The sequence below is a fragment of the Cydia strobilella genome, chromosome 6, assembly GCF_947568885.1.
Source record: "Cydia strobilella chromosome 6, ilCydStro3.1, whole genome shotgun sequence".
Classification (NCBI taxonomy): Eukaryota; Metazoa; Arthropoda; class Insecta; order Lepidoptera; family Tortricidae; genus Cydia; species Cydia strobilella.
In genome coordinates, this window is record NC_086046.1 from 20,067,805 (window position 1) to 20,092,053 (window position 24,249).

Below are 24,249 nucleotides of genomic sequence, written 5' to 3' on the forward strand. Positions count from 1 at the left end.
CCTATTAATATTTAGTCACTTCATCAACAATTGTCTTTTACCTTCGTTCCGTACACAGTATATGTTGAACATCCTCTACAATATTGCAAGCTTCGCAGTTCGGGGATGGCTCTTTTTTCATCATAAAAGCGAACTTCTTTAGAGGAATGTGTCCTGGACGAAGTCTTAACCCTATTTTAATTAATTTCCTACTTAACCTAGCACTCATAAACCAAGGAATATGAGGAGGTTCACATTGCATAGTCCTGTACCATATACCTTTTTCTTTGCAACGCTCATCAAAGTGTTCTTTCCATATCCCACGTACTTTCATATTGTATTTATGTAACTTTTCTGTAAAGTCTGGTGTAATATAATCTTCTGCTTCAATTGTGCGGGCTTCTTTTGCTAACATGTCAACCTCCTCATTTCCTCTTAATCCTATATGTGCGGAGATCCATTGCAGTCTCAAAGACAAACTTATAATCATTATTAATTAATTGTTAATTTAAATTCTGTTATACACACATAAAGAAAGAAGAGAAACCTCTTTCTTTCTTCTTTTCTTTACCTTAGATTTCATAATATTCCAGTTCATACCCAGATATATCAGCTGTATCAATTACTGCATCGCAAAGCATGCCCGTTTCATTACTCCTGCTAAAAACTTTGGGAAAGCCCGGCTACAAAACTTCCGTTGACAATATCTTTGAAAGCCTCCGCGATTGCAAAGTTTTGGGCTTTTTGGCTCTGTGTAGTTGTAATTAAGCTTCTAACAAGCCAAGGGCTAGATGTTTAAAGGAAGTTTCAATTCTACAACTACGGTAGCTCGTTTGGAGTTAATTTGCGATCGGTATACGTCTTTGTTAATAAGGACGTATGTAGTTTATGAAGTTGGTTTACCCTTGTTTAACCAAATAAACTTTAGCTACCTACTTTTGAATGAATGCATTGTAACGGTAAATAATTAATATGAAACAAACTTAACCTCAGTAGCGTACAGCGTGCATTCAAGAAATTAGGACAGGTGCCGCGACTAGGTGGCCCAGAGATTGTGGCGTTAGCCGCGAACGTAAATACGCCGGTTCGAATCTGTTGTCAGACACTGCAGGGCTTGATAATTTTCTTTTAAGTGTGACATCTATTTTAGTTTATAATTATGACTACTTAAAACAATACAAATCAAAGTATTTAGTAAAGCAATAGGTTTTGTTCCCTAGTTTCTTACGACTAGGTACACCCTCGCGAGAAACTATAAAACCGATGACACTTAAAACTACTACAATTTTCGCTGTATCGCCGACTTGTTGCTCAATAAAATAAAGTTTGAGCACTTATAAAATACTTCTTATAAAACATTCAATAAAAAACCGGACAAGTGCGAGTCGGACTCGCCCACAGGGTTCTGTACTTTTTAGTATTTGTTGATAGCGGCATTAGAAAAACATCATCTGTAAACATTTTTACTGTCTAGCTATCACGGTTCATGAGATACAGCCTGGTGACAGACAGACGGGCAGTGGAGTCTTAGTAATAGGGTCCCGTTTTGACCCTTTAGGTACGGAACCCTAAAAAGAGCAATCAACACGCTCAGAAACTAACACGCAATTAAATATCACTTCTTAAAGATCCACGATATGCAAACAAAATCCGAGAAGGAAGAGAAGTCGAGTTGAGAGCCGAGTTGTCAAAGAAGCTTGTTAACAAGTTTTATATAGGCGACGCTCGGCAGATGGAGTGCGCCCGTTGTAGATCATTGAAATACGTACGGATAAGATAGAATATAAAAGTTCATCGGGTCGGATCGATGTATTATAAATAAAGTGAGTGAACACCCCAACGCAGCGTCTTACGTAAAGGGGCCCACAGACTATCAGTCCGCCGGACGATATCGGCCTGTCAGTTGTTCGGAGCTGTCAAATTTTTGTTCTAACTGACAGGCCGATATCGTCCGGCGGACTGATAGTCAGTGGGCCCCTTAAGCGAACAACTCGCGAACGCGCCCGGCGCGGCGGGCCCACGGCGTTCGCGTTCGCACCGCGATCGCCCACGTAGGTATTCTATAGGTATCAAAGGATAGATTCACCCCGCGCCGCATCGCTTCGCTTCGCGTTCGCGTGTTGTTCGCCTACGTAGTCCGCTGCGTAAATGCATTTTATTAATTAATTAACTATATATATTAATTTTACTCGTCAGATGATATGTATTTTTATTAGGCTAAAATAGATAAATCCGGCCAGATCATGAATTTTGATCATTTCATGAAATGGATTGATCGGTTCATGACATGGTTAGGTTCGGTTTGACTTATTCATACCTATGCCTACCGATCATTTCATGAAATGATTGCCACATCATAAAATGGGCAATTCTAAGATATGGCTACTGGATCTGGATCTAGTTCGAATTGTTTTATATCACCAATAATTATTGCGCAAACCGAAGAACCGAATTTTAAATCGGACGCCAAAAATATCAATCGCATGACATCTGGATAATTTTAGCCTAAAGCTAGGTTTTATTAGTTACAATAACCTTTATCTAATCAACATACAGCCACCAGCGTCCGATTAGACAGTTTGATTTATCTGTTTCCTTTTTAACAAGAAATCAATCGCGCAGAGGCAGGCCAAGTCGCGATTGTCTCGGCAACTTTTATAGCACTTTGTAGACTTTTAGACGGGATGCTAGAGTAGTCATTTGTTTTCAGCTCTTGCTGTTTATTCCGTCGAACGCGATTCGGGAAATGAATTAGAGATTCACTAGATATGAAACAGTAAAGATACGTAACGTCCTACGGGTAAAGGCGGTTGGCGCTTACGCTATTATTAACGCCGCTCCAATTAATATTGGGTGGCGCTATGCGACGTAAATTTGCGACGCTATGCGACGTAAGCGCCAGGCGCCATAAGGTACCTTTTGCCGTGGAATGCCACATATCTTTGCAATGCTATGTCATATCTAGTGAATCTCTAATTCATTTCCCGAATCGCGCCGGAAGACTTTAAATGTTCGGGGAAGATCAATACACTAGTTTTACCATTTTTTGTCGTCGGTTAATATACAAAGTATTTTCGACTCCTCTAAAGAAACTACTAACTATTTAACTATGAAAAAAATCGATCTATTTAATATTTTGATGTGTTATTAATCTGAGTCTCAAGACAAGAGCATTGACACAGAACAGTTCAATTCATCATCATCATATCAGCCTTTTATCGCCCACTGCCCACATAGGCCTCTCTTCGAGTACGCCACTTATCCCGGTCCTGAGCCAATCTCATCCAGAAGTGACCCGCAGTCTTCCGAATGTCGTCCACCCAACGAGCCAACGGACGCCAGGCACTCCTTCCGTCTAAAAGCGGCCACCATTCCGTTAACAGTTCAATTAGTATATAAGATCTATATCAAAAGATCCCTATGGGTCGAAGTGTATCCGCAAGGGCCCCCGAAAACCATAAGATAAGATAAGATCTATTCAAAACCATTACCTGCTCCCGGTGATGCTTTATCCTTATTAAATGCTCCTTCTAGCACAATTCGAAAGGATTTAAAGTGGTCGAATTTAAACTATCGTGAGTGATACTAACATTAAGCTAATTTTACGGTTTCACTCACGTGTTTTTAGTCTCTCGCACGACATGTTTCGGAGAGCCTACATTATCAAGCCTGACGTTGGCAAATCCGATCCAGATCGATCACATTTTATTAAAAAAATCCTTTCCAAATATTCAACTTTTTCCAAGGCTAGTGAAAAATGTGGCATTGTAAAGCCTGAATTTAAAAAAGGTGAAATGAGATTATGAAATGTTTTTTATTTGTAAAATGTTCGATTGTAAATTGAGTTAAAAAAGAAATCTACGATTTTTTAACGCGTTCAGCGGCGGTAACAATTATAGCCGAACTAGCCAATTGAATAAGAATAAAGGGGCCCACTGACTATCAGTCCGCCGGACGATATCGGCCTGTCAGTTGTTCGGAACTGTCAAATTTTTGTTCTAACTGACAGGCCGATATCGTCCGGCGGACTGATAGTCAGTGGGCCCCTTAAGAATAAGAATATAAACCGTACTGATAAATATTTTGAAATATGTCTCACGATAGTTTGTGCGATAATAAGAATATAGTTTAAGTGCGAAGAATAAGAATTGTTTATTGCCACATTATCAAGCACAATGACTTTAAGATTTAGCAGTACGGCTATCACCGTAAGTACCGCCGCCGAAACGTTAATGTAGGTAGCGTTTTCGTACTAAACCTTTTTTGTATGGGACCAATACTAAAATCATAACATTTATTGCTGTTTCATACTTATGGCTGATCGTGTTGGCGGTTGTAGATCTAATGTAAGTAAAAACCGGCCAAGTGCGTGTCAGACTCGCGCACGAGGGATTCCGTACCAATACGCAAAAAACGGCAGAAAAATCACGTTTGTTGTATGGGAGCCCCACTTAATATTTAATTTAATTCTGTTTTTAGTATTTAGTATTTGTTGCTATAGCGGCAACAGAAACACATCATCTGTGAAAATTTCAACTGTTTAGCTATCACGGTTCATGAGATACAGCCTGGTGACAGACATACAGACGGACAGATAGACGGACAGACAGACGGACAGACAGACAGAAGGACAGAGGAGTCTTAGTAATTGGTTCCCGTTTTTACCCTTTGGGTACGGAAAAACGGATTGATGAGCATATTAATAAATAAATATTATTTAATGATAATGAGCTTAATGATAATGAGGCTTGTGTTGCGAATACCTGACGACGATAATTAATTATAATAGATAGATCAATAGATAAATATTAAATACTTAGAAATCTCGGAAAAAAATATCCGTGCTCATCACACAAATAAACACTCTTACCGGAAAACAAATCCTAGGAGGCCAATTCGGACGTACATTTGGCATCAAAATGGTATTTAAATTATCTCATTTAGTCATTCGCGCTTGCCTTTCGCTCATACTTCAACATTAATGCATTGGCGCGATCGAGATGCACGGGCGAATGATTACATAAGGCGGTTCCCTGAGCCAGAAGGCGAAAAATCTCCTTATATGGATCATGTTTTTCTAAGAGGCGTTGATATTCGTAGACGTGGAAAAAATATATGTAGTTCTTGACTATATTATCTTTAATATTATAGCTTCCGATACACGAATTATGACACTTCGCTCGATACAATCAATTCCCAAAGTAACCTCTAACTCGGACTTTTAATCCAACTTTACTCGGTTATTTATTATGTGATACTATAAACAAAAAAAGAAGAAAAAACAATCTTAACTTAAATAATAATTTCGAAGCTTTCGAATTTCGATATTGTAAGATAACGTTTTTAAAATAAATAAAAATCGACAAAATTCGATCCAAATTGACTCTTGGCGCGCATGATTATCCCGTTCTTTCTTGCGAAATGTGACAGTGACAGCGGCAAACCGATGGAACGGCCATAAATACATCATTTAGATATCGCACAAAATGTAAGTTTGAATTTATTTACTAGGCTATGTAATCTATGTATCGCGACGCCATCTATAAGGATGAAGCCAGACGAGCGTAATTTTGTGAGTTGTGAGCTGCATAAATTCTAATGTATTTCGCGGCAGACAACTCATTTTGCATCGCCGTAACGGCCAACGGTGTCAGCACGGTTGCATTTTTATCACCTGTCACTATGCCTGTCACTTTCGCACTTACATACTTGTTGGTGACTGGCGATAAAAATGCTACCGTGCTAAGTCCGCTGGTTTACGACATTGCGCGACTGGCTTCGGCTAAGGCGACAACCATAGGTGGGAACGATGGGTCCGATTGCTGTCTCGCTTCAACCTATGGTTGTCGCCTTAGCCGAATCTAGTTGCGCAATGTCGTGGCCAGGCCGTAAGAATCAAACAGGCATTTAGTATGAAACCGACTGCAGCAGAAATTGAGCAAACAAAATTACGCGACTCACAACTCAAAAAATTACGCTCGTCTGGCTTCACCCTACTCATGTTATTGAAGTTTTCAAGGATCGATTGCTTTTACTTATTTCTACAATTTATACTAAAAGCAAGGTCACATCACCCAGACTACACTTACCCAAAACGCTCTCGTAGTATAAATATACTAGTATCATGTTTACATATAAAATATCAAAGAACACCCCGGTTCTAATTTCTCGGTCGAACTGCCACACCGCTCAAAGGGCCTACTTGTACTGTAGGGGAGGTAGGGGAGCATTGGGCACTTTTTTACTTAAGTCGTGGTAAATACGTAACATAAAAAATGTATGCGCGTAATCATTAATAAAAACCCTTTTAGAAATAATAATATACAAATAAAACGCTTGTCGGGGTGTCGCTGTCGACGGATACGTCTGGGAGGACATCATCATCATTCATCATTATGTTAAATTACTTGAATATTAAGTAATATATAACTATAAAACTTGCACTTGAACTATAAGTACTTCTTTTGAAATCACATCAAAATACTTCATTTTGCACTAACGAAACCATCGACACCATGTAACACTGACCACTAAACAATATCACGAATGAGATTAGCATGAGCTTTCATGTCAGTAAATAGTCTTGAATTCACAGTATACAATTTTAAGTATCTTTTACACGTCCCGTTCCCGATTTACTAGGCGGTGCCCGAACCTCCCGACTGCCCAATGCTCCCCTACCTCCCCTACTAGGCAAATAATTTCGTGGAAACATTTGGTATCGATGTAAAGTCCTTTACATTGTATTTTTAATACTTTTTTAGGGTTCCGTAGTCAAAAAGGTCGCGTTTAAAAGTATCTAACCTTAGGTAGGTTCAGCCATGGACGTCCACTGCTGGACACAAAGACCGCCACCGCCACCGGCTCCCAGCGACGAGACCATCCGTCCAAACTAGTTTGTGGGTGTCCGACACTACGCTTACCCATCCGTGGCCGTCACTCTGGACTTTTCTGCCCCAGCGGCCATTGACTGATGACTCTTCGGGCTATGTCGGTTACTTTGGGTGTGAAACGTGGTCGCGTGGTAGAATCAGAAATGAGGATAAGTAACCGACAAAAGTATCTGTTACAGTATAATTGTTCTTCATGTCCTTTACTTAATAATAGGTATTTTTTTAATGACATTCGGTTACATTACGTCCCAAAATAATCTTTTAAGTTAGATTACCAGATTTCAGGTCAGTGTCTTATAAAAATAGTTTGATTAGCTTAACGTTTGATTATGCTGCGCTTCTCAAACTTTATTGATGATGATGAATTTTTTGCCCCTTTTGGAAAGCGAAATATTTGACGGAGCCCCAACTGAAAAATTTTCGTTCGTCACTGTATACCAGATATACCTATGAGCTGGTATTTTCCTTATTATTACAAGTATTCTCGCGGAGCTCTAACAGAGGCTTTGTGGAGCCCTAGGGGTCCGGGGAGGATACTTTGAGAATGGCTGGATTATGGAATAAATAAGAAATATTTAGGGATCCAAAAAGAACCTATGTATTACGTGCCATATAAACCTCTAATGATCATTAATGATCATCGAATTAATGATCCATTCCGATGTTTCATATATGCATGCTCATGGAGCCCGGCCAACGCATTATTATACAAATGTGATCCGTGGAAACACATCTTAGATTGATGTACGACTTACACTTAAGGACAAAATAAAGGTAGCTCCATCCCTTCTAATAATATATTATACTAGCTTTTGCCGGCGACTTCATCTGCGTGGACTTAGTAACCGCAGCTAGAGTAAGAATAGCGCCTGGAAATTAACGAAATACACGAATTATCAGGCACTTCAGTAATTCTTTCATTTACACCCCGCTTTCGACCCTCTTAAGGGTTGATATTCGGGATAAAAACTATCCTATGTCCTTCTACGGGACTCAAACTATCTCTATGCCTAATTTCAACTAAATCGGTTCAGCGGTTTAATCGTGAAGAGGTAACACACAGACAGATAGACAGACAGACCTTCGCATTTATAATATTAGTATGGATTTTATATTTTGTTAGTAGCAGTAGCACCGCCCACAATCTCTCTGCTTTGCCTTAAGGTTGACTGGCAGATAATGCTTTTGGCATTAAGTTCACCTTTTGTACGATAAGTTTTTCTTCTATGCAATAAAGATTAAATAAATAAATAAATAATATTATAAATGTCAAAGTTACTCTGTTCGTCTGTTTGTTACCTCTTCACGCTTATACCGCTGAACCGATTTAGATGAAGTTTGGTTTGGATTAACCGGTCAATTCGAACAACGTGATACGAGAACAATACGAGATCTAATAGATACGTTATAGTTTAGTTCTCAACTAGTTATCTATTGCAGTTCGATTCGAGAAACCAATTGTCATTTCACGCTACAATTATTGTGACGTTTTGGGATATCCATTAGGTATCCATTGGATGTCTAAGTAATATCTTAAGCAAATCTTAAAGAGATCGTTCAAGAGGATTCGGAATCGCGGAAATGTCAAATTTGACATGACTTTCTTAAATATCTCGTTATCGTTTCTGTTTCATATCTAGTGGATATCTAGTTGATATCTAGATCATTGTTCGAATTGGCCCGATAGTTACAAGCCCGAAAATGCACGCGCGAATATGTTACTCGTGGTGGTTTGGATGTAACTATAGGCATTTTAATTAAAATAAAACAGTACCCACATTTTGAATGTGAAAGCCTCGCATTTATTACTTATTCAAGATTAACCACTTCATCCTTTTACAACATACGCTCCCATATTTTGCCACCGAGTGTATTTTCAAACATTCGCAATCCTCGTATAGGCTGACCCTTCTTAATATTTATTTTAGCCATAAAGAACAATTTTTTTACGAGGACTCACTGTATTATATACGAGTGATTTAAAGCAAATAACTATGGTTGTTTTATTTCGTTCATGAGTCTAATGTAACGTGCAAAATATAAGTAGTGATACTATAATTATAATGTGGGCAATAAAGAGTATAGGGTATTTGACTGCGTTTAATAGTTATTTACGATACAAGTGCGGAAAAGAGGAAATTCGAAACTAGTGGCGATAAATTAAAACACGTACGCAGGGAGTGTTTTAAATCGACACGAGTTGCGAATTACCTACTCCCACGTGTATCGTACAACGTTTTACAGTACATATGGCCCTTTAAACTTTCGACATATGCACGAAAAGTGCTCTTTACGCACTAGTGCGAGAAAGTACCACCATATGTACTGTAAAATAATAGTTATTTGTTATACAAGGGTACAAAGTTGTATTTTACCCGCGAGTGTAGAATTGAAACACGAGCAAGCGAAAGGATTCTATAGGTGAACCACGAGCGAAGCGAGTGGTTCTAAAATAGAATCCTGAGCGTAGCGAGTGTTTCAACACACGAGAAGTAAAATACATTTGCGCCCGTGTGTAACACAAAACTTTTCACCTCACTATAGCGAGGAAAGTGCAACATCCACAGGCGTTAGATCATCTTCATCACTGGAATCACTCATTTCTTTACGATATTATAACAGAAAACTCTGGAAGTTGTGTATTTTCACGCGAGTCGGCGAGAAAAGGTTTTAAGTAAAAAAATTGTTGACAATGTTGACATTTCTGATGTATGAAATGTCAACGATGCGTTTTGAAATTGCATCGACTCAACTTGTGCGTTCAGAATTATATTAAAGATCATTATAAAGAAACAAAGGTTTCTTATGGAATTTTAAGGTTTATGACTTAAAATCATTACATAAATTTGGTATTTTTTATTAGATTCTCAAACCATTTATTTAATGATAATTAATATCGAACGAACCATTATCATGAGCGTTTTACGTTTTGTTATCTGTCAAGCTACTTAAACGCGCTCCATCCAAGGTCAAATTACTTTCCCCACTAGTGAATAAAACGCGTTTTTCCCCGCTTGTATTGAAGGATAAATGACAACTTTCCGAGCTAGTGAGGGGAAAATTATTTTACACCATGCATGAAATAAAGCACCAGAAGATTAGTAGAGAAACGTAGACAGCAGCTGTTTTTAGACACAATTTCTATTTTAAAACCCGTATAAAACTATAAAGAGTAGGTAATTTGATTGTGACGTCACATGCCAGTGTTTCATATAAATTTTCCATAGTAGCAAAAAAAAAAAACAAATAATAACTAAATCATTTATTTTCACGTCACAATAAATAAAACAGTAAATAACATCCATGCATAGATCGTGATCGGCAACGCAGGCTTCGTCAAGTGGACACAAAAGCAAATCAGCAACAGGCTTCGTCATCGACTTACAAATGATGTAATCCGCAACAGGCTTTGTCTAGCTTAACCACTAAATGTAGCAAAATCGTTTTGACAGTTCGAAAAAAGAAACTGATCAGACTAGTAGTTAAATACGCTATTCCTATTGTATTGTATTGCAGTGATATTTTTTTTGTAATTTCAATGTAACCTTAGGCATTATTGTGATCTAGAGTAATGCGCTGTGTAATGTATTATTTCAGTAAATGTAAGGCAGGCAAAATTAGTTGACTCATAATCAGTGATTCAGTTTTTGATATATTTAATACAATAAAGTTTATCTATAGATAAGTAACTTACGGCGCGATTCGGGAAATTTTCCGAATCGCGCCGTTAATCCATTTATAGCTATTCCAATGATAATGTGTCAGATTTATTTACATAAAGACATAATAATATAATTTATCTAATTACTTAGGTAATATTAATGAAATAGGAAATAAGAAAGTAATGCAGTATTTAATTAAGACCAGTTATTGCTACAAAATATAAATCCCAATAAGGTCTAGTTTCCTGTCTGGGTCGGAAGGTCAGATGGCAGTCGCTTTTGTAAAAATTAGTGCCTACGCCAATTCTTGGAGTTAGTTGCTAAGCGGGCCTCAGGCTCCCATGAGCCGTGGCAAAAAGCCTGCGGTGTCAGCATGGTTGCATTTTTATCACCTATCACTATGCTTTTTTTTTACATAGGAATTAGAGTCGGCCGGATAATTTCCCGGCCCTATTACTCTTTACCCTAAAACCTATCACTATGCGTGTCACTTTCGCACTTACATACTTGTTAGAACGTGACAGGCATGGTGACAAGCGATAAGAATGCGACCGTGCTGAGCCTGCTGGACAACGCGAGGAAGATGATAGCAAAGATAGATATAACTCCGTAATAGATGGATACAGTCTAAGGAAAAAACGTGCCTCGAAAATCAAGAAAATTTGATTCTCGTTCAGAGGGCGCTACTAGTTTTGGCCTACAGTCGTATAGATGGCGTTGACGGTTTCGTTTGTTATTTAACAATTTTAACGCATATCAGTGAAAGAACATGGGTCAAAATCATAAAAATAATTAATGCAAATAAAAAAAATTTAAATACATTCTATCGTATTTTTATAAATCTTCATTTTTAGTTTTAAAGTGTGTCGACAGATGGCAGTGAATTTACTGGGGTTACAAAATTTACTATGACAGTACCGCTCTAGTATAAGTTACTCTATGATGATAGTGAATTACTTTTCTAAATAAATACGTATTCATCTTAAAATACGTTTGCAAAACGCACGTCAAACACCCATTTGCCACAACAGCGTTCAAAGAACACTAAGCGTCGGCTTAGTCCATAACGTGTATACTTATAACGCGTTTGTCGGCAGTTGTGACAAACTGCGCGGACGTTGCGTGTGACTGAATCGAAAAAAATATGTCTGTCCACAGAGCTGAGAGATGGACGGAGGTTGCTTAATAACATTAAAAGAGGCTATCTATATGTTGTTATTAACTTAAAATATTTTTTGTTACTCGGTTGAAATTGTAATTTAGAAAGTAACACTAATAAGTAGGTAGTATATAATATATTATAGGACGGGACGGATTTCAGTAGGTAGTTTTTTTACACATTTAGTTTATATTTATTTTCAGGTTTAGTGGTTAAGTTTAGTTTTTAATTAGTTTTACTATTACCTAAGTATGTACCTATTTTGTGAAATAAAGTTATTATGTCATAAAAAAATAGCGAATAACATGTTTTGCCATCCCCTTTCAGGGTCCATTATGTACCTAATGTAACATACTTGTATGCAAATAAAGATCTCTATCTCTCATTTAAAACTTTCACGTTTTGAACACATACCCATAAAAACATAAAACAAAAACAACATAATAACAAGTATAATTAACTATGTTTTAATGTAGATATTTCTATATTGTTTCCTTTAGGAAACAATATAGAATATGTCAGTGACTACATATATTTGGGAAAGCAGCTGTCATTTAAAAAGTCTAGCAACGAAAAGGAAGTAACAAGAAGAATTAACACAACTTGGAGAAAATTTTGGACATTGAAAGAAATTCTAAAAGGAAACTACAGTTTGCACTTAAAAAAGACTGTATTTGACACATGCCTATTACCGTGCTTATTGTATGCCTGCCAAACATGGACATTTACAGACGAAATTAAACGGAAAATCAAATGTAGCCAAACAGCAAAGGAAAGAAGTATATTAAAAATTAGAAGGATTCAAAAAATAAAGAGCGTACACATTAGACAAAAAACCAAAATCACTGATGCTCTCAGGCACGCGCTCTCACTCAAGTGGAGATGGGCTGGACATATATCACGACTCAAAGACAGAAGATGGACTATAGAAACCACACGTTGGAAGGGACCAATTGGAAAAAGGAATGCTGGTCGACAGTCGACCAATAACACGGTGGGCTGATGATATCACACAAGTGACAGGAGCCGACTGGATTAAGTTGGGCAAGGACAGGGAGGCATGGAAGAGGATGGAGGAGGCCTTTACCCAGAAGGGGTCCATATTTCATTAAGCATAAGACTAAACTAACATATTAACTTACATATTTTAAATGGCTTTATTATTATTTTTTGTTTTGATTTTTCTCCTTTTTAGGGGGTATTATATTTATTATGCGGGCCATATTATTATAATATTATTAATGTAGATATTGCTTGAGTACATATGTGCCGTTGGAACGTTTCCAAAAACTGTACATATTTTAATCAGATAATAATGTTAACATTTAAAGGTACTTGATTTAACGACTTTAAAGTTTAAATATATATAAAAACCTTGAATCTTAAATCAACATCCCTCGGCTGACTTCTGGGTTAAAGAAAGACCTTTCTGAAATTACTTCAATAAACCTAAACGACAGCCAGGGGAGACTATTTAATTTTGTGCAAAAAAAGTAGTTTCCAATAATCAACATATTCTTATCAGATAGATCAATTATTAACGAAGCAATCTAGGATTTTCACAAAAGTACATTGGATACGCCATCTTGAAATCCTAAATGGCTACACTGACGGCTTTTGCAAGCTGCACGTCGTACTTACCGCCAATACTTGACCCTATTGACTTGCATGTACAATACCACGATGCTATTTAGACGGTGCACCGGCTACCTGGCCGCATGCATTTAAATCGCATATTACCGGTATCCGGTTATACCCTCGCACCAGTTCTTGGACCGGTTACAACTGATGTGGAGAACGGAAAAATGGAATTGGCGCCGAGAGTGCCGCGGGAATAATAAATTGCCGTGATTCTGCTGTTTTAATATACACAAGAGACGCGGATAAAAAAATGAAATGAATGATGTTTGGCGACACGGTAAAAGGATTGAGCACACCAGAACTTAATGCTGTCTTATGCGTTGCGTTGCGCCATACTTTTGGCAAAAATAAAATATATATTTAAGTAGGTACTCATATAAAAAACGTGTTTTTTGCCGTTTTTTTGCGTAATGGTACGGAACCATACGTGCGCGAGTCCGACTCGCACTTGGCCGGATTTAAGTTCATCCGCAGTCCAACTCGGATTTAAAAAAAATGCTAGACTAATGTCTAAATTAAATGTGCCAAAAAATATGCTAGTTTTTTCAGTTTTTTTTTTTGCAATAGGCAGAGGCGCGCAGTCTTTTCTGTTTCTGACTTTGTTCTCTTTGACGCCTTGTTCACCAGATTCAATAACAGAACTTTCGATTATGTCCAACGATTGCTCTAACTTTTTGAAGGTCGTTTGCTTACCAAATTACTTCAAAATTGTTTAACTTATAATATTACAAATTCAGCGTCCACCGCTAAACCTCGATGAGTAGTCTCGAGAATTTAAAAACGCCCGAGGGACTTGTGTCGGTAAAGATCGAGTCTTGCAAGTGCTTGGCTCAGACTCGAGTTAATAAAACCCCTTATTCAAAAACTTTACAAGGCTCAATGAGTTAATTTATGTTTTATCGCTTTCTTACAAATACTCTTAATGATAGAGCAAGACAAACGTTTATGGATCATTAGACTTTAGTCAGTATTTTAAAATTTGAAATCTATTAGTTCTTAAAAAAGTTGAGTGTTTTATAGTTTCGTGAAAATACGTTAAAATGTCAAATTATAAAGAAACTTACGAGTATATTAAATTTGACGTTTACTGCTGTAATGTCAAAATCGATGTTGCTGGCTGGAATTTTGACATTTGCGGCATTAGTGTCGCGCTGCAATACTGCAGCAGTAATGCTGGTGCAGTCTAAATCCGAACGTCACCTTTAGTCTACAGATTATGTTTTAAAAACACGAACAAGTTGAATAGTGTCGTTGTCCCTGTTGTATTATTGATGTATTTATAGTATTTTGAAAAAGCAAGTCTATTAACCTTTTGGACGCCAGTGACGGATATATCGGCACTGCAGGTCCACCGTCCAAATAATCCGTCACAGACCACAGAGCAACATAGACCAACGCATAATGTTCAATTTCATTTTTGACACTTCGGTGACGTGGCGGCGGAGTGACAGCTTTTTATGTTTGACACGGCGTCGAAAAGGTTAAAAGGATCTTTGTAAATGCATAATATTGTGACACTGAGAATAATTTTAGAATTTAGACTCGCAAGACTCGATTTCTCAACACTACTCGATACTATTTGTGAAACAAAAACCGCGAGCGGACTAAGCGAGCGACTCGTAAAACGGAACTTTTAATCAGAAACGCATAAGACGCCCGTGGCCCACCTGAATTTTTATTAAACAGAAGGAAAGTTAGCGGAGTAATCCGGAATAACGTCGCCGGAATTGTGAATTTTATTCCAAATGGAAATTGATAAATTATGTGTGCCGCTTTGTGCGGGAATCTATGCGCGCCAAATGTATACTTGAATGTCTTTTGATCTTTTTGAGGTAATATTCATGAGCGTGTAAGAAATTCTGATCTACATAAAGATACTCGTAATATCTGTGTGTATTGAACTACTACTGCTAGCAGTTAGCCAAAACACGCTGCAAATGGTGTTAAAGCTATGAAAATCGACACGATTGATCTTTTAAGTCCATATAAATCAATCTTAGAATAAATTTAAAAGTGGAAAAATTACTGCCTTGGGTGAGACTTGAACTCACGGCCTCTGGAGTTCAAGTCTCACCCAAGGCAGTAATTTTTCCACTTTTAAATTTATTCTAAGATTAATAGCATTGATCGCAGACGTTTCTGCTTGTTAAAAATCCATATAAATCAATTTGACCCTGAAAAATAAAAATAAAACTAAATTAAATTATTTTCAAAATTACTTTCTTGGGGTTAGACATGAGGATATTAGATATTACACATACAGGTTGCGTTTTATTTTCATGAAGTTAATTTCGTGGCCCACTGGTCGGTACGAGGCTTCATATTTTTTCAATTATGTTTTTACATAAAACGCCTGAGTCAAAAAACTTTTTTTAAGCTGCTGTCAGTTTAATCTTCCTGATAGTGAATATCTAAGTGGGTATATAGGCTGTAATTATGTTTTTTATTTATATTTGATTTGTTCTTGAGATTTTGAGTGAATTGAGTGACGTCAAAATGAAATTAGTGGCATCCATTGTTTTGTGCATTGACGAACGCAGAAAGTGGCGTTCTCAGAAAGTGACTTAAATGACGTCCTCAGAAAGTGACATAACTCAAAAGTGACCTAAGTGACCTACTCCGCAAGGAAATTTAATTGAAATTTTTGTGAAATTCGAATTCCGCAACTGTAAAAAACACAAGTACTTCATATTCTGCATTAAATAAAACGTTAGTTTGAACACCATGGGTAACTCCAAGAGTTAAAACTCGATTAAGAGTTTAGAATCGCAGGTAAATAAATCACTGGTAACGTACGTGCATTATGCGGGCAAGTTTGTCACATTCGATAATTTGCAAGTTTTTCCTGCGCGGGATGTGGGTCAAGTGAGAACTGAGGGAGCGCTGAGGCTGGGGGTGCACGGGCACATTCAATTTTAATCTCTTTAAGAAGAGTGGGGACTTCAGCTTCTCCATATAAACGTAGTCTTCACTTGTCACTTTCTGGAAAGTCAGGGAAGGTCATAGAAAAGTCAGGGAAGCAAATGATGGTCATGGAAAGTCAGGGAAAGTCATGAAATTTCTAGTGGTCAGGGAAAAATGAAAAAGTTCAAGGCATAGGTAAAAAACCGAAGTGCATTAATTAAGGACTTATACAAAGAAAAAATGTTATGACCAATTTCAGTTTCTTGGACTCATAATTATTAGATATTCTGTCTTGAAGTCAGGTATAAGTACGATTTTGCTAAACTATGTTCGAGCAACAGTGTCAATTTCGCTGGTATGGTCACGACTTGCGAAAACCGGCTGGTTACGTGGTAACATGTGTCACGGTGCCTGACTAATGCGGCTTCCACCTGGGCCCGGTAAAAGAGGGAACCCTGGAATTGCTAGTTTATTAGGGATGGTATGCGCAATTAATGCGGTCTCACAAGAAAGGTACGCCGAATCTTGTATGAAATATAGAGGAGAAAACCACGCATGCAATCGGGAAAAACTCTAAGACAAGGTGGAGAAAAAGATACTACATTCACAATCATTGGATTGGTGGCTAACTATCAGAAATCAGAAATTATCGCATTTATTCGTGATAAACTATAACATACAAAAGTATTAAGCAACAAAGAAATAGTTTTCATTTATAGTTTACCATGAAATGGTCCCGCCTTAGCATAATGCTAACCCAAAAGCTCTGATCTTCCGGCGAGATCTTAACTACTGACTATTGCCATGTGTCCATTGGCAGAGATAGGAAATTATTGGGCCCCGTATTTAATTAATTAATACATGGGATATATATATATTTTTTATTAAATAGGTACTAATATTAGTTAACAAAAAATGATAAATTTAAACTGCAAAGTGTCCCAGAGAGCCGCGTTTCCGTGTGAGGCTAAAGACCGAGCTGCAGAAGAATTGAGAGTAGACAGTCGGCTCTTTTGCTCGAATTTCGGCCCATCGAGGAGCTCTTTAAAACACTTGACCATTTGTGTGAGCGCTGCTCTCTTGCAGCTCGGCCTTTGGCGTCGCTTTTTAACACACATCGATATGTTCGTGTTAGTGCTCAGCTATCCTGAAGCACGGCTTTGACCTCGCATGAAAACTCGCCTCGATGTGACCAATTGTGACGCTTCAGTCTTTTAGCCTTATGCAAATCCCTGTGCGAACGTCGGCATTCCGTCTCGCTTTTTAATATACTTGGCCACTTATTCATGTTCTAGCTTTGTTCGCATCGCAATTTGTGTAATTGATAGCGAAAAATTTCGTTTTCTAATAATTTGTTAGACCAAGTAGTGAAAATGTTACAGTATGTATTTGTGATCTCCTCAAATCATTTGGTGGTGTTTAAAAAAAATTGTGTACTGCCGACTTTATGACGTCCTAGCAACTACCGCCACAGTGTACAACACAGAGTGATGATACAATTTGGCATTAAGTCCACCATTTGTATACTTCGATATTTTATCCAAAAAATAAAAAAATAAAATTATTTGGATAATAAAATATAATTATATTTTTTCTTGACGACGTTCTTCGTGTACCCCTAGGCTTACAACACACATTCAAATGGCTGTGTAGTGTACTTAGCTTTGTAAATGTGTGCTGCGCAAAGCTCGTGTGCATTGTTTGTGCTTGTGTGTGCGATAGCAAATGCACTGAAGTAAATCTGTGGTTATAAGTCGGTGTTGAGATCAGTACAATAACATCATACATTTTTAAAACTAACTTATTTAGCCTGTCTTTGCCTGTTCTGTAAGAATTAATAAATAGTGTTTTAGGATGTGTAATGTTTAATATAAATAAAAAAGAAAACTATAATTTACTTGCCATAATGCCACTTGGTATAACGTAATATCGTATAATGTTATTTTTATTATACGTTTTTTTTTGTTATGTTTTGCCTTGATCTGATGTAATGCTTATTTCATAAATACATATTGTACATAGTTGTGTTGTGTGTAAAACAATGCTGAAAATTGCTTACAAGAAATTATTATTATTATGTCAGTTGAAATTTTCCACAACTTTACTGAAGAATGTGCCTTAGAAAACCTAGTACTTCTGGGGACTTAATAAAAACCCAAAGTACAATAAGCGATACTTACCGGTCAATTCGAACAACGTGGTAATTACTAGATACGAGAGCAATACGAGATCTAATAGATACGTTATTGTTTAGTTCCTAACTAGTTATCTTTTGCAGTTCGATTCGAGAAACCAATTGTCATATCACGCTACAATTATTGGGTGTCTAAGTAATATCTTTCGTTCAAGAGGACATTCGGAATCGCGGAAATGTCAAATTTGACATGACTTTCTTCAATATCTCGTTATCGTTTCTCTTTCATATCTAGTGGATATCTAGTTGATATCTAGATCATTGTTCGAATTGGCCCGTTAGTTATTACCGTTGGCCTCACGGTATATAGAGTCATAATACTGTAAACTGTGTATTGTGACAATGGAACCGTTTGAGCTGAGGGGTGCACTGATGGATTGTTTTTCTGCTGTGTGCGGTAAAAAGTTGACTGTCAACGTTTATAACATGCTCCTAAATTAAATCGTTCCTGCTATTAGCTCATCGGCACAGTTTTTTTCCAGCTGGCAACTAGGAGGCCAATTTAAACTTACATATGTCAAACTGATATCTAAATGATATCGTCGATGATTAGTGTTGGCGATGCGCTCTTTATATCTGTAGCTAATTATGTTTTACCTAAAAAAATAATCATTGTCGTGTTAAATTGGACTTTAATTGCTTAGACTTAAGGCTGAAAATTGTTTGTTTCATATCTAATGCAACTCGTTGCTATGTGCCGCCAGGCAGTTCGCTGCTGCCCGCGAGCCTATGCACATACGCTCTCGTGACATTTTTTGTAATTGTGTGTTTTCTAAAATACATCTTCGTGTTAGAACATCGTTCTTTTCTTCATACGAACCCCATACAGCCAATAATTAGTATAACAACTCAATAATCGCACTTAAACTATCGTGAGACATATTTCAAAATATTTATCAGTACGGTTTTTACTCACTATTATTTTTAGTCGCTTTTGGCGACATGTTTCGGATTTTTTGGGAATCCATCCTCAGGCACGAGTGTCCGCGGCGGTTGTACGTCGTGCACATGTCGCCAAAAGCGACTAAAAATAATAGTGAGTAAAAACCGTACTGATAAATATTTTGAACAACTCAATACTTGAATAACACTTTATTCAACTGCCACTTAAACTTGCACTTACACTTAGGTACACAATCAAAGACTAGTTGTACACATTTTCGAAGTCATGCAAATAATGACCTGCCAGCCCACTGTTCGGTACTTTTTAAAAACCTCCGCTCGGTCACGCTACCTCTCGGCGTGTACCCAATGTTGCCAGTAATAAAATTAAATTTGCGCGTTTTACTAATGTTACCACAAAATATATCAAAATAATCACGAAACCCAACAGTATACGTGGTGTTTTTTTTAAACTCCGTTAATTTCGGGGTATGGATAGATTAAGTACATTTATGGAAACTGAATGGCATAGTTAATTTTATTGATTATTTTTATTATTATTATAATTGAAATACGTGCATGTTAACCGAAGACTATTTATTGTGTGACAGAATGACATGACAGCGATTCATATCAAAAACATATTTGGAACATCACAGTTCCATATTTAAACAAACACTGTAGATGGCACTGCTGGATATTAAAAACTACACCCCCACTATATCTAAGCATAGCCATCAGCATTAAAAAAACAGCTTTAAAAAGAACTAAACATACCTACTACTTAGGCACAAGTCCTAACTTCTCAAGAAATCTAAAGTGCTTGACAAACCCTAGACTCTTTGTTAATAAGTCAGCTGGCATCTCAGCTGTTGCTAAGTATTTTGCTTCTACCACACCTTTAGCAATTATATCCCTACTAAAGTGGTAACGTATGTCAACGTGTTTCGAACTATTGTGAATGGGTTTTCGCGGCAGAGAATTTTCTTATCCTAGACGGCACGCAGAAGTTTATTACGCGTAAGCCAGAAACTACGGGTACAGAAGTTGCCGATGACGAAAAAGCCCGTGCGAAACTTGTACTTTTCATAAAAATTAATTAATAGCATTGTTGTAACACGGACAATATTTAAATCTACCAAACAATTGAAAACTATGACATATCAATGATATTTTGAATAACGATTGTACCGAGATAGTACTTGCGTTTAGAAGCAAATCTATAAACTCATACTAAACACAAATCAATATGTAAAGAGGCCGTAAGGCAAAAAGTACACGCTCGATTCGATTCCGAAATCGACGAATCGACGATTTCGGAAGTTTCTTTACACGCTCGTAGGGGCATTATTAGAAAAAATTAAAACAAGTATAACAACAAACAAGTGCATAGTTTTTGCATGTACAACCAGCCTTAAAGTTTGTAGTCTATGATTGTTCATTATTTTAGTATGTGGGTATTTTTGCACTTTGTAATTTTTCCTCAGTCACCCGTTGACCACGAACGATGTAAAGAGTTCGAAACGTCGGGATGTATTATAAATTCAATATACGCGATATAATCCGTTTTCATAGTTTTATTTCATGAGTAACTATCGCGGTAACCGAAGACAATATTATGTACACCAGTACGGACTGGAAGTTGCAACCAAAATCCGGCGACATGAAGACCTTGGGAATAAGCTCGCGCGCGCTCGTTGCGCTCTGTATTTCTTGAATAAAACATTAATTATCTCCAAAATGTAGTTAATTAGAATACCGGTTTCTTTGAGATAGTTACTTAATTTAAGCTAATTTCACGGGTGCATTTGAAATTAAAGGACTTAAAAAACACCGTGTATGCTTCTAATTGTTTATTAGCTCTCTCGTGGTTCATTACGGCCACAATAAAAATTGTGCACAAAATATAACGTTAAATTTTAAAATCTTTAATTGTAATGTGTAGGTAATGTGACTATGACACTAACGATACAATTTTACTTGTTTCAGATTCATGTCAGGCGCTGATTTCCAACGCTATGCTAACTTTACGTGAGTTTTATATTATAATACAATATATTCCGTTTTTTTAATTAAAATGGAAATACGTAGTCAACATTTTAGTTACCTATTCGACGAAAAAAAATACTAGTGCGCTAAAAATGATAACAGCGCGCGCCTGCGCGTAAATTTGAACTTTTCTGTACATATTATGTAATTAATTTTAGGTCAACTGTCAAACTATTTTAAATATGTTTCTTTGAAATATGAAAATATGTTAATTCTTGTAGCCCATTAGCCGTCAGATGGGTGCCACAATCGTGATAATAGACAATATAGTACATAATCACAAGAATTCATTCCCTGTAGGTACAGTTAAGTGTAAAAATATGGGTGCATATAAATAACTTACTCAAAAATATGTCCTATAATATACCTATGGGACAAATTTTTGACTATGATGTGTGCACCCATATTTTTACACTGGACTGTACTTTGATAGTCACAGAAAATAAATAGGTGTATTTAAATCAAGTTTAACTTTTTGTTATTTTTAATCCAGCTGTAACTCAACGAAAACTTTAAAAACATGCTCCAAGTTTTGAGTTAGAATGACTTTGTGACGAAGTTCCGAGACGCGATAATTCGCTTCATTACAGTTCAGCAAGTCTATTAGCAGCTTTATTAGTGCTAGTGACCTCAGGTCTAGTCAGGTCTGGGATCATAATACACTTGGTAGGTACCACTCATACTTTCACAGACTAAACATACTTGTACACGGCGTTATGAAACATTTACGAAGTACGCGAGGGCACCACGGGGAGCCCAGCGAAAATAACAATCAACGTAAAACAAGAAGAATAATTTTTTTATTTTATTTTATTATTATTATAATGTCACTTACAGTATACACCAAACATGACACTTAGGAATATACAAATTGAATTATACATAACTATAATAAATTAACAACAACAACAGTTGTCAGAATTTAAATTAAATTATTATTATCTAATCGGTACTAATGGTGCTCGGGGCCTCGAGGTAGCGCCCGGCTGTGGCTAAAAATCTCGGTTCAGGAGTCGAGAACAAGTCCAATGTATCGTCCTGGGTCAATATGACGTTCATAAGCTTTAGAGCTCGGTAGAGAGGTGAGTGGGAATTCGACTTGGTACTGGTGTTTGGGAAGTTGAATAAGGGTAGTTTACGAGGGCGGAGATTGTGCCTTGAAACAGGAAAATGTATGTATGACAGATGTTACGAAAGGTCACGTGACTAATTACAAACATTTTATTACAGCAAGTGTATATTATGATTCTGGGTAGTCATAACCTAAAATTTTACGGAACCCGGGAATTTTGAATTGAACCTACAGCGATTTCTGAAAATGCTTCATACATCTATCCTCTTTTAAATGTTAGTTGTTTATTTCTTAATAATACTTTATTTAATTCAACTGTAAGTCATTTACGTTAACTTTCAGTCAAGTAAGTTAACTGTTAGCTGGACCTTACGCCAACATAGGTGTAACTGAATATTATATGACGTACGGCATACGCTGATCCGATGGCGTATGCGTATACGGTAGAGACGAATTTGACGAGCGACACTCCAAATAATTTAATAAAAACGTTGATGTTGCATAGCATTTTCCAGAAATTATCTGGTGTAACTATAGGAACGTGATTTTTGTGCCACAACATACCCTGTGACAATATAAAATCCCTAGCGGCCTTCTTACTGCTTGTCACTGTGGCCAGATACGAAATGTCACAGCAATCAAATTCTTCGTACTTCGTCTTTGATATATACAATTTTGTGTCCTATTTTTAATAACAAAGTAATTTATTCCCTCAATAATCAATCAGAATCGGGTTCAAGAAATTACTCAATGTAGATAAGTACAAGAGTTAATAGGTATCTTAGGTATTCGTGCTCCACCTTAGACCGCATCATCACTTACCATCAGGTGGGATCGTGGTCAAACGCCTGCCTATTCATCATAAAACGTACAGAGAGACCGAAGCCCTCGTACGCGTATACGTATAACGCGTCTGGCCAACTCTATTGTAGCACCAGCAATAGAGTTTAAGACCAAGTTCGGCCTGGCCAGCCACATTCGAGCCCATAATAGGCGTAATCCATAATTGCTGAGGTCGCCGTCATCGAAACTGATGAGGAGGACTATATATATATATTCATCATAAAAAAAAGATTGTTTGCTTGCGTGTGCATCGCCATCATAAGTAGCACACATAAATATGTCAAGGAAATTCAAACTTTGAACTTTCATTTGAAAGTCAGTTGAACAATGAAGTGGAATTAAGGACCCTTCTGAAGTTTGAACAAAGAAACTTCCCTTTTCATCGCAACCCGCACCACTACAAGACACTAGTGACGTTCATAATTAACAAACGACAAATTCACTTCCGAAGTAGGTCAACTCAAATTTCTTTAATAAGAAAGGTCGTAAGTGCCTTAGATTTTTATATGGTCTGACGACGTTTTTAAGTTGAGAATACTGTATGCCTTGGGAGCTCATTACGATGTCTTAACTGTTAGATGCTATCTCATAATCGTTAGCAGCTTGATTAGAACGTGTAACGGATGAATGAATTATAATATACTAGCGACCCGCCCCGGCTTCGCACGGGTGCAATGCTGATGTTATACATATAAACCTTCCTCTTGAATCACTCTTATCTATTTAAAAAAACCGCATCAAAATCCGTTGCTTAGTTTTAAAGATCTAAGCATACATAGGGACAGACAGACAGCAGGAAGCAACTTTGTTTTATACTATGTAGCAGTGTTTGCCGAAACGTTAATGCAATTAACCATTAATCAGTACAAATTGAACCGTAAACTATAACCGTCCGTTACAATTACAATTTGTACTGGTTAATGGTTAATTGCAATTAACGTTCGGCCAACACTGCTATGTAGTGATGTGGT

At 37.1% G+C, this 24,249-nt stretch overlaps 1 protein-coding gene and 1 long non-coding RNA gene across 10 annotated transcripts in view; one reads left to right on the top strand and one right to left on the bottom strand.

Annotated features, from left to right (window-relative positions):
- LOC134742269 (disintegrin and metalloproteinase domain-containing protein 11) overlaps nucleotides 1–24,249 on the top strand; it is a 784,213-nt gene that overhangs the window by 93,542 nt on the left and 666,422 nt on the right. For all 9 annotated transcript variants that reach the window (XM_063675307.1, XM_063675303.1, XM_063675305.1 and 6 more), the window contains exon 3: nucleotides 21,304–21,345. In XM_063675307.1, the coding sequence (XP_063531377.1) occupies nucleotides 21,304–21,345 (42 nt within the window). The remainder of the gene's footprint in view (nucleotides 1–21,303; nucleotides 21,346–24,249) is intronic.
- The window catches only part of LOC134742286 (uncharacterized), a 529,938-nt gene that overhangs the window by 35,434 nt on the left and 470,255 nt on the right, over nucleotides 1–24,249 (bottom strand). The gene's annotated exons all lie outside the window — the stretch shown is intronic.